The 14,450-nt window shown below is 32.1% G+C and overlaps 2 protein-coding genes across 3 annotated transcripts; both read right to left on the minus strand.

Annotated features, from left to right (window-relative positions):
- Positions 1–2,838: 2,838 nt before the first annotated feature.
- On the minus strand, positions 2,839–11,189 carry LOC142526058 (rab escort protein 1-like). Its single transcript, XM_075630352.1, has 8 exons — positions 10,431–11,189; positions 9,588–9,710; positions 6,957–7,056; positions 5,295–5,333; positions 4,848–5,088; positions 4,674–4,749; positions 3,623–3,709; positions 2,839–3,250 (listed from the first exon to the last, which is right to left on the minus strand). Exons 1-7 carry the CDS (start codon positions 11,093–11,095, stop codon positions 3,655–3,657), a joined length of 1,299 nt encoding a protein of 432 aa, XP_075486467.1. The 5' UTR covers positions 11,096–11,189; the 3' UTR covers positions 2,839–3,250; positions 3,623–3,654.
- A 749-nt stretch (positions 11,190–11,938) lies between these two features.
- LOC142526130 (uncharacterized) lies at positions 11,939–14,414 on the minus strand. Of its 2 annotated transcripts, none has more exons than XM_075630472.1 (2): positions 14,261–14,414; positions 11,939–12,792 (listed from the first exon to the last, which is right to left on the minus strand). In XM_075630472.1, the coding sequence occupies exon 2, from the start codon at positions 12,656–12,658 to the stop codon at positions 12,107–12,109; it is 552 nt and encodes a 183-aa protein (XP_075486587.1). In that variant the 5' UTR covers positions 12,659–12,792; positions 14,261–14,414; the 3' UTR covers positions 11,939–12,106. The 2 variants fall into 2 exon arrangements, with proteins under 2 accessions (XP_075486587.1, XP_075486531.1); XM_075630416.1 differs by having other exon boundaries at positions 11,939–12,881.
- Positions 14,415–14,450: the final 36 nt, after the last annotated feature.

Here is a 14,450-nt window from a genome sequence, read left to right on the forward strand (position 1 = left end):
CTTTTACATACCAGTCCAACTATCCTTGTCCTTGATAAAAGAGCTAGAAAATACAATTCATATGAGAAAAAAGTTCCCCACAGATTTCATTAAAAAAAAAAAACCACATGATTTTTTAAAAATACAGTCCAATTATTAAGATTGTATATTTATATGGTTTATTGAAATTTGCCCGATACACGAAGAACGATATTTTTTTTTGTCGACGATTGTTGTCATGAATAAAAAAAATAAAAAAATAAAATATGTCAATAAATTTTTTTTAATATTTTTTTTTGTCGACGATTGTTGTCATGAATAAAAAAAATAAAAAAATAGAATATGTCAATAAATTTTTTTTTTTAAAAAAAGTCGAAATATAACCTAACTTACGTGATCAAAACCCAAATTTAAATATTTATGGATTGAAATACAAAATAGACCAATTTATATTAATATTTTGGCTATTTTCCATTTTATTTAAGCACCCACAATGTATATATATTCTTGTGTCAGATGATTTTCTATCTAAAATTACAAAAATAAAAAAATGATTGTTATCATTATTTGAATTGAACCTAATGGAGGGATTTCTATTAGAATACAACTAAAGAAACTAAAGTATTAGATTACACTAGTATTTAACCCCTGCGATGCACGGGATGATATTATTAAAAATAATTATTATAAAAAATAAAAGATATTTAAATTGTAAAAAAATAATATAATTATAAAAAAATAAAATAAGAAACTATTTTTTCTCTAATTTTGAAAAAAATTCTTAAATATAAATGTATGTCGACTAATTGTGTTACCCTAAGGCAATGACATGTTTAAAATATTAACGTCGATCACCAACCTAAATACATATTTAATTCTTTAATTTCTTAGAAACTATATATATTATTATTTTTTAACATGTGATAAATAAATATTTTTAAATCAAATTTAATAAAACTAATGAGAAATACTTTTTTTCAAATCATATCACAAATTAAATTGATTGATATAATCCATGCAAAAATTTTAATGTAGTTTATGTTTTTAATAGAGTTTAGTTTCATTTTGAATAAAAAATAATAAAAGACATATAATACATAAATTATATTTGAATTAATAAAAAATGAATTAAATTCAAATTTGAACTAAATGAATTGATATAATCAATGCAAATAATAAATGAAATTATCATTTATTGTAGTACATATATTTCAATATTCATTATATATCTTTTCTTTTTTAGAAATGACATTTTGGCGAAAAATTACTATTTTTCTGCAAAAACTCTACTTTTATTTATATGTAGATATAGATTTGGGAAGGAAATTACTTAAAATAGCAAAATTTGTTTTTGAATGATTAATTTAAATTTATTTATACAGTTTTTAATTAAACTGATTGATATAATCAAATCAAAAATTTTAATATAGTTTACGTTTTCAATAAACTTTAATTTTAATTTGAGTAAAAAAAATAAAAAACATATAATACATAAATTACATTTGAATTAATATAAAAATTAATTAAAATCAAAATTGAATTAAATGAATTGATATAATCAATGCAAACAATAATTGAAGTGATCATTTATTGCAGTACACATATGTCCATAGTCATGATAAATTTTTTCTTTTTTAGAAATGACATTTTGGCGGGAAATTACTATTTTTGGTAAAAACTCTGCTTTTATATATATATATATATATATATATATATATATAGATTATATATATGTATATTTCATCACATCCAATAGTTGAGTGACACCTCATCGGTGCTCACATAGGTGTGCACGATAGGTGTGCAGCATATATAGTATAATATTTAATTTGGTCCACCCGTCATTTGTGATAATTATTGATGAGAAATGTGTTTAAAATAAATGGATTTTATGCATAGACTTTGACTTAGTGTGAAAGACGGTTTCAATAATAGTCCAATCTGTCAATTTTTGTTTCAATTACTCGGTTTCTCCGGCCATTAAATTTCGTTGAATTTTCGCATTTTTAAAATTAATTTATTATCACAATTCCAAGAAGGTTCAGGGAACCCAAGGAGAATAAGATAGGAAATTTCACTGCCAAAAAATTTAATTTGGTTTTATTCAATGTCATTACCTTAGAAGTTGCTCATTTATGAGTTTATCTTCCATTGCTCAATTTGGCTTTATTCGAAGTCATTACCTTAAAAGTTGTTCATTTATGAGTTTATCTTCCATTGCTCTGGGAAAATACAATATTATAAATAATTGAGAAAACTGTATTTTTTTTATTTTGTGTGTTTCTTTTGTGATTTTTATATTTTATAATGTCAATTTCAAAATTACATCAATACTTTTAATGAAAATTTACCAAAATATTCAAAAATCAAAAGATGATTACCAAAATTGTCAAAAATCAAATATAATATTGAAATTTGATAACATAAAAAACGAGAAAAAAAATACAATTTTCCCTGAAGGGGAAGCTTAAGAAATAATCCTGATCAAAATTTTGTTTTGGGTTGTAATCTTCTTGCCATGTTTTTTGATCTATGACTTAGACATAATATCACGTCTAAAATAGTAATTCTTAGAAACTGTGAAGACAGGTTCATCGCAGTTGACAATGTCTAAAATACATAAAACGGTTATACTTTACAATTGGAATTTAGACAAGATCGTTTAGCAAATTTCCCTAAATCCAAAATTATTTTATTAGAGTCGGAGACAAATTCCAGAATCCAGTCAGATCTCATTATTCTCAAAGTTAAGTCCATGTTACAAAACACAAATAAAGAACGATTCCATGGAAGGATATTGCAACAGATTTTGCATTGAAACAGTCCCAAATTTGATTGACTACCGATTCAACACAAGGCTGCAAACAAATTAAAGCATAGAATTGCACGTCAAAGAATCCGAGATATTTGATACATTGTGTAAATTAAATAAATTTTCACAGATCAATCCTACAGTACACATGGAAATTATCAATAAATCAGACCAAATTAGTTGTCCTGCCCCCATAATTTTAACTTAATTTTCACCTATCATTTACATGATTAACCTTACATGTGAAAAAATGGCAAAATGACTCAGATTCTCAAATAAAAACATTCGCATACTCTGCCATTCAATCCACCCTAGAATATTGGAAGGCAGCGGAACTTTTCCAGCAGTCTTACGAATACTTCTTCATAAATCAAGCTCAGAGTCAGCATAACTCGGATGCTTATCCGACAAGCTTGTCGCTGCAAGGAATTCTTCACCAGGGTATATTTCTTGAAATAACTGCCAGGATTCAGCAAACATTTATCATGTTGTCAGAATTTAACCATAATATGCAGCGGAAAGGAGCTAAGATAACTATATTTCATGCCCCTGATTCAGATTATATGTGTATTGCCTCAAAAATGTTCTGAAATTTAGCTATTTCTAACCACTATTTCAAATTGAATATCCAGGTGCGTATGGGTTCAGATGCGATCATATTATGAAGCCTGTGTGTTCTATTTCAATCCAGGAGCATAGAGTATAGAACACACAGGAGCATAGAGTATAGAACACAATCAGCGGAAGAAACAGGAAAGATTTCACAAAAAGATGGTAGTATGATCACAAGAATTTCAAATATTGAGGAACCGAATTTGGGAATTTTTTTACCTTTTTTGAAGCGTCCAGAAGATGATTATAATCTAGATGTTCGTCTGGCATCGGTGTGTTGCTGATGGAATCCAAAGCTCCTGGAAACTGACAATGATGTACAAAAAATCAAACTACAAGTACAGAACAGACGAGAAGAATCAGAAACACAAAGGAGTAGATCTTCCAAGTTGGGAAGGAATGATATTCCCCATTTCACGAGCCTGCACGCATCCTTTGCACCATAAAGGATCATGACCACATAGAGTATATTTTACCTAAAAGATTAAAAAAGAAAGGCTGCTTTCTATCTGACAATTTGATAGAAGTAGAGAACTAGTGTTTTTCATCAGTTTTTACTGTGAACCATTGCCTGTAGCACGTGATATAACTTCCATTTACACAAAAAAGAATGGCCCTTGGAAAGGATCTCTTTTTTTTTTTTATAAGAAACATATAATATTAATGATGAAAAGGAATTTAGTACAATAGGCGGATAAGACATCCGCTAATTTAGAAAAAAACTCCTACGAAACTTAAAAACAAGTTGAACACATCTTAAACGATCTCTCACTGAGATTAGGTAAGTAAATTGGGATAGATTCAACTACTCCAAGAAAAATAATTAGAAATAACTGACATTCTTTTGTTGACGAAAAAGATCCAGAATTTGACCATTCACCATATTTACCCAACACATTAAATTGCTGAATGATAGGGATAACTGTCGTTCGAGCTTAAAACTAATAACACAGTCATCAGACTAGTAGAAAAGTGGCATTAGCAATGAATAACTAACAAATTTATCTCTTACATTTCTTTGCAAAAATGTTAATTTCCCAAAATTAAATTAAATCCAATTTTTCTTTATTTGTGACAAGTGTTCCACCTAATATGTGAAAACTTGAACAAGGGAAAATGGCATAAATGGTAGCAGAATGTTTACGAAATAGAAAATATTAAGAATGAAAATATCACATCACGAGCTCAGACAGAACAGCACAAAAAACATTCAAGACAAGGTCCATGGAACTAAGAATGCAACTAAGCTTCTAGGTGAAGTACAACTTACATCCCAGGGGGACAAACCGTGACATTGCTACTCAACTGAAATACACGGACAGATGCTATCTGTTCAGGGTATAATGCTGCATATAAAGAACTGACAAATTAAAAACATGAAATATAAATAAAAGAAAATTGGAAATTCAGGCAAATCAAATAATGTTAAGATTTATAAATTTACATCTGGGAGGGAAGAACACCAGACAATTAGAAACTTCAGATCTGATTGAGTTATTCGCGATGCATATTCCCCGGGCAACCTTCTCTTTGGCATCTATATGGCCAGCATCACGTGAATTTGATGCCTGTGCAGAAGAAGGAATCGATGGTGATGGAATTGTCAAAGAGGGAGCAAGAATCAACCGAGAGCTGAATAACTTCTGACCAGAAAATAAGGTGACACCCTTATATGTTCCATCTTCCTGTGGGAAATCCATATTGGCATATGAGAAGTCATATAAAAATACACTCTCTGCGCCATGAAAACAAACTTCCACAAAGTACACGAATATGACAACTGAAAACGATATGCCATGTATGATGTAACAAACTTTCCACATGCACATGTAAGTTTGTCTGAGATTCGTGCACTCTCAAGATAAATTATATGTATAGAATCATTTCAAACCTCATCCATGAGCACAGAAACTATGGGCATTCGCAAAACCTGTACAGCATAATTGATGTAGGAAAGCATTAGAGAAAGCTATAGAGAAAAAAGGTAAAAAAAAAAAGAACTAATATCAGTTACTTGCAGATAGATAGAGAGCTGGAAAAAATATTTATCAAATATCACCATATGTCGTGCCAATTTTCCACATTTAAAATCTCACATGAAAGCAAGGGAGCATATTCTAAAATCTATAGAAACAAACAAGAATGGCTTGAACCAAAAAGATGCAAAGCTATATATCAAACATAAACTTTATGATTCACCATTCTCTCCAAACTTTGTCCTTTTTTAGAGGCTTCTTCCTTGAGTCACTTCATGAACATGGAGTTTGTTTTGTTATTTTGCAGTATTTGCTATCACTTATTTCTTTGGTCAAGATCTTTTCTTTCGAAATGGTTCTTTATTTCAAGTTCTGATTGCATAGTTTTCGCCTTCCTAGATCATAAAAATATGTGATATAATTTTATTTGAAGTCTGTTTTCAATTAATGTTTTTATTTCGAAAGCAGGAAGCCAAAATAAAATGGAAATAAAGTCAGAAAAAGATTCAACTTCGTAAGTGAGGTGATTCCATAATTGCAGATTTCATTGTTCGTTTCGTGCAATAGTTTTTGTCATGAGCTTTGAAATTTAATCATTTCCTGTTATTCCATGAAATAATTTACCAGTGGCAAAACGTTTTAGGGCGTAATGCTCCTTGAGTATCATCGGAAACTCACCAGATGGTAGCTCACTGGTAAAGTTCAGATGTCACGACATTAGAAATTATAATCACTCTACCCTCTTCCTAACATCCCAGTCTCATTAATTACCTCAAGGTGTATCTTTCTTTAAGCCAATTATATAAGTTCTGCCTTTCATTCTCCAATTATGCATGTTGACTCAAGATACAATTACAGAATAACCACATTCAATAACATCACATTTAAGGCCTAAAAGCTCAAGGCGTTTTCAATGCAAAACAAAACAATCATGGAAACAAAAACCGTGTACAATCTGACAATGATGATATCTCAAGGCGTTTTCAACGGAAAACAAAACAATCATGATCCTATGACCTACAATGTTCAGGAATAAATCCACAAACACAGAAACCATGCCTCATAGTCTATGTGTAGCTTCTAATTAGTTTTTTTTTTTTTGCAGCATTTATTTCTTTTATATTTCTTTCTTCCCACGAAGAAACGCGTGCTAGAGGTTAGACAAAGGTCATTCTGTCTCTATTATTGACTGTTGAATTTCAAACTGAAAAATGGTGAAATCTATAACTAACCGAGAAAATATAAACATTGAAAATTACTAAATTAAAAAAATTGCATGTCTTAAACGGCTAAATCAGCTGCCAGACATTTCAGCATAGACACCACAAAACCAGAAGAATGTTTCAACGGTTCCACATAAATTCAAGGACAAAATAGATTGACCATGGAAGAAAGAGAGAGAAACAGATTTTATCACAAATTAATAACCACAAAATAGATCGACCAAGGAAGAAAGAGAGAGAAACAGTATTTATCACAAATTAATAACCACAAAGCGCAAGATGATGCAGAAAGCATCAGATACACAATTAACATCAGGGTCATCCTGTAATCCAAAAGATGTAATATATGCTTACATATATGCAACCCTTTACAGCAGCACGACGACAAAAAGCTTGAGGAAGTTCCCCTTGACCGTAAATGGGGTATATCATAGCCCCATTTGCATTAGCAAACCTACAATGTTTGAGCAAAACGCCATGAAGGACCATTGCTTTTGATAATTTAGCTAGTTATTTTTTATTTTAATAATACGTTACGAGAATGATTAAAACACAGTCAAGTATCCGATTGCATATAAAATACGTGACCAGTTCAGTTTACTTGTCTAAAAACTGTAATTATCATTTATGAGCTGATACTGTTCATCAACCAGACTCTTAAAATGTCAATGAGAACAATAAAATGCCCAAAAACATAGAGAGAAAAGAATAACTGAATAGTGATTGATGCATATGGTGACCAGAAGAGATGTTATCAAATTTTCAAGGACATAAAATAGACAAATAGATTGAAAGTCATACATTTGGACCATAAGTCAATAAATCGAATAGATGACTCCAATATCAACTCTATGATACAAGTTTAAACAATTAGTAGATGAATGTCCGTGGCGACTGGCGACCTCCAATTTGAATCTATGACTTTTCTTGAAAAAGATCATTAAAATTTGGAAAATCAACTGAAAACCCAATATAAAAACTTTTACATCCAAAAAACCCTACCAATTTTTTTTGTTTTGATAGGAAACAAAATTATATTAATAAAAGATATTAATTACAAAAATAATCTCAGAGGTTCACGCAAGATAATATAAATCATTTGAAAAGTCCATTTTACAATTCTTAATCACAAAAAAATAAACCCAAACTGTTAACATAATAACATGCCTTATTTTTGTCCCTGCAACACCCCTACTTAGATGTCAAACAAACTATTGATCATATTTTACCTTTGACAAGATTATTCCAAATTTTCATCAAGTTAATAATATGCTTTATTTTAATTTTTTATCTAATTGTAACAATTTTATCCACACTTTTAGATGCATGTGATTTATTTTATGTAGGATTAACACAATATATAATCTAATCTGAAATGATTAAAAAAATTGGAAAAAAAATTATAAGTTAGTATTAAGAAATAAATTTTTCCGCTGATTATTTCTAGTCGAGCTTCCTGGTATATCATTATACCTTGAGAAGTAGAAAACAATTATCAAATTAAGTTGGTTCATTGATTATAATTTGATTTTCTTTAATATTGAGATAATAGATTTAAATTTTAATTTTGTTTTAATATAATGTGTCATAATTGAACTGATCTTAAATCTAGAAATATTTCTGGAAACAAAAACAGGATTTTTATATTTTGAATTTTCTGGTATTAAAAATAATGTAATGGGTTTTAAGATAAAATGAAAATTGCTAGGGCTTTTGGATATAAATCTTTGTTATTAGGTTCACTGGTATTTTTCTCTTAAATTTTATCTCACTCAGCATTAACTTACAATTCCTAAAGTCATACTGTACGCATAATAGTTTGTCATAGACAAAAGATGGAACAGTTTACCCGTCATCTAAACTATGAACGATACAGCAAAATATGTACGTCAATTACCAAAATTTTGACCCCATTTTCCTTTTGTGAGTCTCCATATATTGATAAAATTAGTCGAGATACAACACAATATGTATGCTAAATACCAAAACATCGAACCCATTTCCTTGTGCTGAGTCTCCTTATATTAATAAAGTCTTGATCTTCATTTCAGTCTACTTTTTCTCTTGATAGAATACACTTGATATTTATTAAACTAATTCGCGTATGACCGAGCACTGGATGTAAGACTACAAGTTTTTGCGATTGGCAAGAAACTCGAGAAGTACGAACCTCGTGTTTTTTGTCTCTGAGATCTACTTAAATTCTTTATCTCTCCTGAATTCCAAATTTCAATTCTAAGCCTTCTTAGTTTAATTTGAATACATACTATGATACTGCAAAACCTGAAAATAATGAGATGGGAGTGTAATACCTCCTGCTTCCATCAACCCCACATTAAATTTGTTCCATACTTATCTCCCATGAAACTCCAATTTAATTCCGAACTACACTGAATATCTAAGATCTCCTGGCAATCTATCAATTCTAAATCTAACTTTTTAAAGCCTTCTCATTTCCTTCGTGATTATGCTCTAAATCTCAATTTTTTTTTATAAAGAATCCACATCAAAATAAAATCTTTCAATTTCATCTTTGTTCTATTCTTTTGAAGTTTTAATGGAGGCATATCAAGATCTAGAGGCAAAATCATCTAAAGCATCTAATGAACTTAATGAACTGGACAAACAAATGTTTACAAGGATAGCTTTTTGTAAAACGGAAATAGGAATCCAATTTCAAGGTCGTCGTTAAGAGATAGAAATAGATACTGCATATGTTATTCTTGGTAGATACATCAATCCTCAAACCCTACAATCACACAATCCTCATGTACTGGAACATCTTTCCTGTATGCACTTCTATTTGTTGCCTTCCAATTACTGTCACATAAAATTATGTCACTGCATGCATATGAAGCCGAAGCTAGTGCCTAATATACACTTCTTTTTTATATATTCATCCTAGTAGTTCCAGAAATGCCGACAGCATTTTTAGGATCACCAGATAGCTCCTGAAAAAAATAAAATGTAAGGCAAAGAACTGACCTGCCAATGGAGGAGTGGTGGAGTGCCAAACGGCTAATCCCGCTTTTAGTATTTACAACATCTTTACATACTCCAAGGTTGTCCTGATCATAATTGGCATTCACTAGAGCATATAAAATAATCCTGGAGGAAAAACTAACGCCAGTCAATTAAAGATAAACCAAACCAGGAAACTACAAGCTATGAATCCCTTTGCAAATCCGTTTCAACATGAATGACCATAACACTCAGTGAAAAAAAAATGGAACTTGATAGTTAGCAGTACTTTCCTCTCAATTACTGATAGTTTTTAAGGTAAAAAAACGGAGAGTCAACCAAACAAATCCAGTTAAAAGAGTTTATAAGAACAATGTTGGGGTGTGGTGCAATAACTGCTCTGGCTAGCAAAGTGATTATTAGCCCTAGAAACTTGAAATTTGGATTAGACACACTAGTTAGTGAATTGAAGCAAAATCTGAGAGATGTCAACAACTATCCCAAAAAATCATGACAAATCCACAATTCAGATGCTCTTATTTGCAATATAACCATTTTACAAATAAGAAAATGACTAAGAATGCACAGCGATTAACTAAGTGTAACTCAAGGGGGTAATCTGATGGTATGTGATCGTACAGCGTCTGAATTTTATACCCAATTAAAATGTTCACGAACAATCTTACTAAATGTAAACCATACTGTATTAAACTATGTAAATCTCCTTTTTTTTAAAAAGCCTCAGCGAAGCAGACGAAACTGAAATAATAATAATATAATTAGTAACACAAGCATATAATGGGAAAAAACAATAAAACAATCACCAACAGAAAAGTAGATAGATAGAGGGCGAGAAAAAATGTGTACGATTTTTGCTTCTGCGACAACCCAATTTTGCTCAAGAACTCGACAAAGGGACTCTCCAAATCCTCTTCGGATATCCGGTCCTCCTCGCTTTCCTCCGAAAAATGAGCCTGCACGAGCTTAAAGAACTTCATCAACCGATTCTTCTCGGTTATGGACAAGCTGCGGTCTTTGAATATGGCGCTCCGAGAATCGGGCACATTCAATAATCCCCCGTCTACATCGCCTACAAAGCTGGCGTCTACGCTCTTGAACTCCATGTACTGATTAATGCCCGTTTTGAGGATCAAATCGATCATGGAATCAGAACAGAGAAAAACACGGGGAGCCGCCAAATCGAGGTTGAATCTCCTAGCATTTTTGAGAGGTTCTTCGGAGTGGGAGCTGATTTCCAGGGAGGAGTAGAGAGACCGAGTGACGAGAGGGATGGAGCCATCACTATCAGGGACTCTGGATGGTTTCGAATGGGATTGGAGAAAGGTTACGAAATCGTTTAGGGGAAGAGAGGCGTAGTGAGCGCCGTAGAAGGGGTTAGTATCGAGGTGTAGGACGGTTTTCCCGGCTGAAGCGGCGGCGGCGATTATTGATTCAGGGAGACCTGTGCCGGTGATTATGAGGTCAAAAGTGGAAGGTTCAATGGGTGGATACGAGGTCGTTTCTTCCTCCATCGGCGATCCTCTATGCCAAAGGTAGAAGAAGAGTGATAAAAGGTTCAATGGGTGGATACGAGGTCGTTTCTTCCTCCATCGGCGATCCTCTATGCCAAAGGTAGAAGAAGAGTGATAAATCCTCGCACCAATATTTGTTTGTAAAATTAAATGAAAAATGAAATTGTAACTGATCTTCATCGATATTTTCATAAAATTATTTTAATCAAAGTATATAAATCCAAAATAATAAAACATAAATTATTATCAAACATACAAAATAAAATAAAATAATATTAAATTAAATTAAAGTTATTAAAAAATATTTAGAAAAAATAAATTATTAAGTACTTATTAATTTTTACTATGTTAAAACATCAGAATTGTTGCTCGAAATTATTATTATTTGACATAAATGATCTTTTACATTACACAACTAACGATAATAAAATTGATATTACAAACATTAAAATTTATTAAAAAACAAAACAAAACCATTTTAAATAAAAGAAAAAAATTGTTCGTTAAAAATGAATTTAATTTGGGTAACATAAACATAAAAGAAATCATGCACACAAAATTAATTTACTTTTGTCATCACCTAGACTAAATTATTGATCCAAAATAATATAAAATTCAATTATATAATTCATGAATACATTGGATTTTATATTATCGAGGACATATTTTGTATCATTTTATATTATAAGTTATATTTCTTTAGGAAATTATAAGTGAAGATTTCATTAATTAATACAAAAATGGTTAGGTTTATTACTTGTTATTTAGAAAATAAGATAATTTTTTAAAAAAAGAATTAAATGATGCGTGGTTTACTTGGGCAATATCTAACACAGCAGAAGCTAGGACGAAGTATAAGTTCATAACTCAAACTCAAATCCTCCAGCAATGGAAACAAAAATAAACAAATCAGAATGACATTATGTTTACCCAGATAGCATCACACGAAGAAGATCCAACATTTCAAACCAACTTGTTTCATCAACTGGTAGGAATAACACTTTCAGTTCACTAGCGTGATCTTGACGCAGATCGTTTTGCATCGTCTGGTGTTGAAGGAAAGAGTTCCACATACCGAGATCCGATCAGCATCTTGTCCTTGCACATGGCTTTCTTAGCCTCTTCAGCAGAAGCAAACTCAACATAAGCTTCTCCAGTAGCTTTCCCATCAGAGCGGCACCCGATCTGAATCTTATCTTCGGCGACATTGAACTCTTCGAAAAAGTCCACGATTTCTAATTTTTTTACGGAGTAAGGGAGACCACGCATCTTCAAGATCTCCGTGTATTCCATGTTATCTTTATCTGGAGATCTCTTCCGTCGAGCTGGAGGTGAGGATCCACGTTTATCTACCCCACCATAAGCTCCTTCACTCACCTCAGCGGCTATGGCATTGTAATATTCCTGCTTTTTGCACCGAAAGACTTCCACGTATCTTCTTCCCATGTTCTGTCGATCTCTCTGAAGAGCAAGTTCAGCCTGCATATTCCCAGCAAAGACCACGAACGCTTCTCCAGAGAATCTACCATCCTTATTCACCAAGAAGACGTCCACAATGTCCATTCCAGCAAAGAACTTGAAAATGTCGACATCTGTGCAATTGAAGGGAAGACCCCTTAAACGAACAACTGGAAAAGGAGCCGGCTGGAATCTGCTGCCATAGCCATACCTTTGATGGCTGTCTGAACTGCTTCTCACTGCGAAGTAGGGATTTGATTCCATCATTCTTGGTCTCTTTGATCCGATCTCGTACCCGTCTGAAACCCCCCCGCTCCCAAACATTGCCCTTCAATTATTCATACCCAAGGAAGGGAAAATCCCCCCCGCTCAACCTTGTTAATAAAGCCAATCCCAACCCATTTTTTCTCCTATAATCTAGTTTTACTAATTATATCTGAAGCATTTTAACCATATCTCATGGACTCAATGACAGATTAAATCACACATCATTTTAATGAAGGCCAAAGCGGTACATACATACAAAAAACATCCAGAAATAAATGATTACTCATGCTTTATCAAGAGTAACAGCTGCATAACTTGGTGCTTCACTCATCAGTTTTCTGCAGTCAATCTAGGATCGCTATTCTAAAGAGGTTTTAATGACTTCAGAATTTCAGATAAGCGTAACAAGCATGTAAATACATCGGTAAGAATTTGCCATAGTTGAATCCCTTATTACCAACAAATAAATATTGAAATAATGAACAAATACATAAAAGATTTTTTCTTGGAAGATATGTCATTTCCAGTTTACAAGAAGTCCCAAGGCAAACATACTATCATTATTGAGACAAGAAATTTGTTTATTACTTTGAAGCAAGCTAAAGTCCGAAACAATAAGCAGACCTCGTTTCTTATCAACATTAAGCAACTAAACTAAATAATTTTTAGGTTGCTGAATTGAGAGCCACTGGATATGGAGATAGCTTAAATTCTAGATAATGAGCTCACAATACCAAGGGGGTTGAGATCATCTGCCAAAGCTTTTGACAAAATGACAACCAATACAAAATATCCTAATTAGTTCACTCAATTCCACAAAGAACGACGAAATAGAAGGCAAATAGTAGGAAAAATGGTAAATATTCCATGATTCAATCAGAAAAAGAAATTTACACCCAACAATTTCCGATTTCTTTTAAAATAAACATAATTCGTATAAATGGATAGAAGGTACATATGGATGACAAAATTTTAAATTATTACCACAATGCAAAATTGTGATTACAGAATTGACAACCCTACTTGAGGTCCCTAGAACAAGACAGGCAAACCTGACTACTTCTAATACCATTCCCTAGGAACAGATTCACACTGAGTAATTTTGTACACTAGATAAGCCTAATTTCTATGACAGGCTAAATAATCAGTTCACATAAGCATCTCCCTGAATCGATCATGGCTTAAGCCGAGATGTTTTCGCAAATCAAACACAAAGAAGACAAAATAAAAGGAAAATTCTGAAAATTCCCCATATTCAAGAAATCGATATCCCTTCCAATTAACATATATTTAAAAAAAAAAAACACGCCAAAAAGGCTTAAAAACGAAAAATCAAATAACCAAACTCCGATTTCCAAAAAACCAATAAAATAAGCATTTATCAACTCGAAATGATCCGGAACAACGACAGTAAAAGCAAACAAGGCTCGTTTAACTTACCCTCTTTGTCCGTACATGTCTGCGCAGCCTAGGAGAATCTTAAAACGACGTCGTACACAGAGTACGAAGCCCCAAACGCAACAGAAGTGGAGACCGATGCGAGGAGAAGACGAGGAAACCCTAGCTAAATTATTTTATTATTATTATGAAATAATAGGGCAGGCTAGAAAACCGGATAAAAATAATTCAA

Source organism: Primulina tabacum, chromosome 1, assembly GCF_025594145.1.
Source record: "Primulina tabacum isolate GXHZ01 chromosome 1, ASM2559414v2, whole genome shotgun sequence".
Taxonomy (NCBI): Eukaryota; Viridiplantae; Streptophyta; class Magnoliopsida; order Lamiales; family Gesneriaceae; genus Primulina; species Primulina tabacum.

Excerpts from the sequence above, each read along its gene's own strand:
- LOC142526058 (XM_075630352.1), bottom strand. The coding sequence starts at position 11,095 with ATGGAGGAAGAAACGACCTCGTATCCACCCATTGAACCTTCCACTTTT. Across the intron at positions 7,057-9,587 it reads CACCACTCCTCCATTGGCAG|GTTTGCTAATGCAAATGGGG; the intron begins GTCAGTTCTTTG and ends CAAACATTGTAG. Across the intron at positions 5,089-5,294 it reads TTTCTGTGCTCATGGATGAG|GAAGATGGAACATATAAGGG; the intron begins GTTTGAAATGAT and ends GATTTCCCACAG.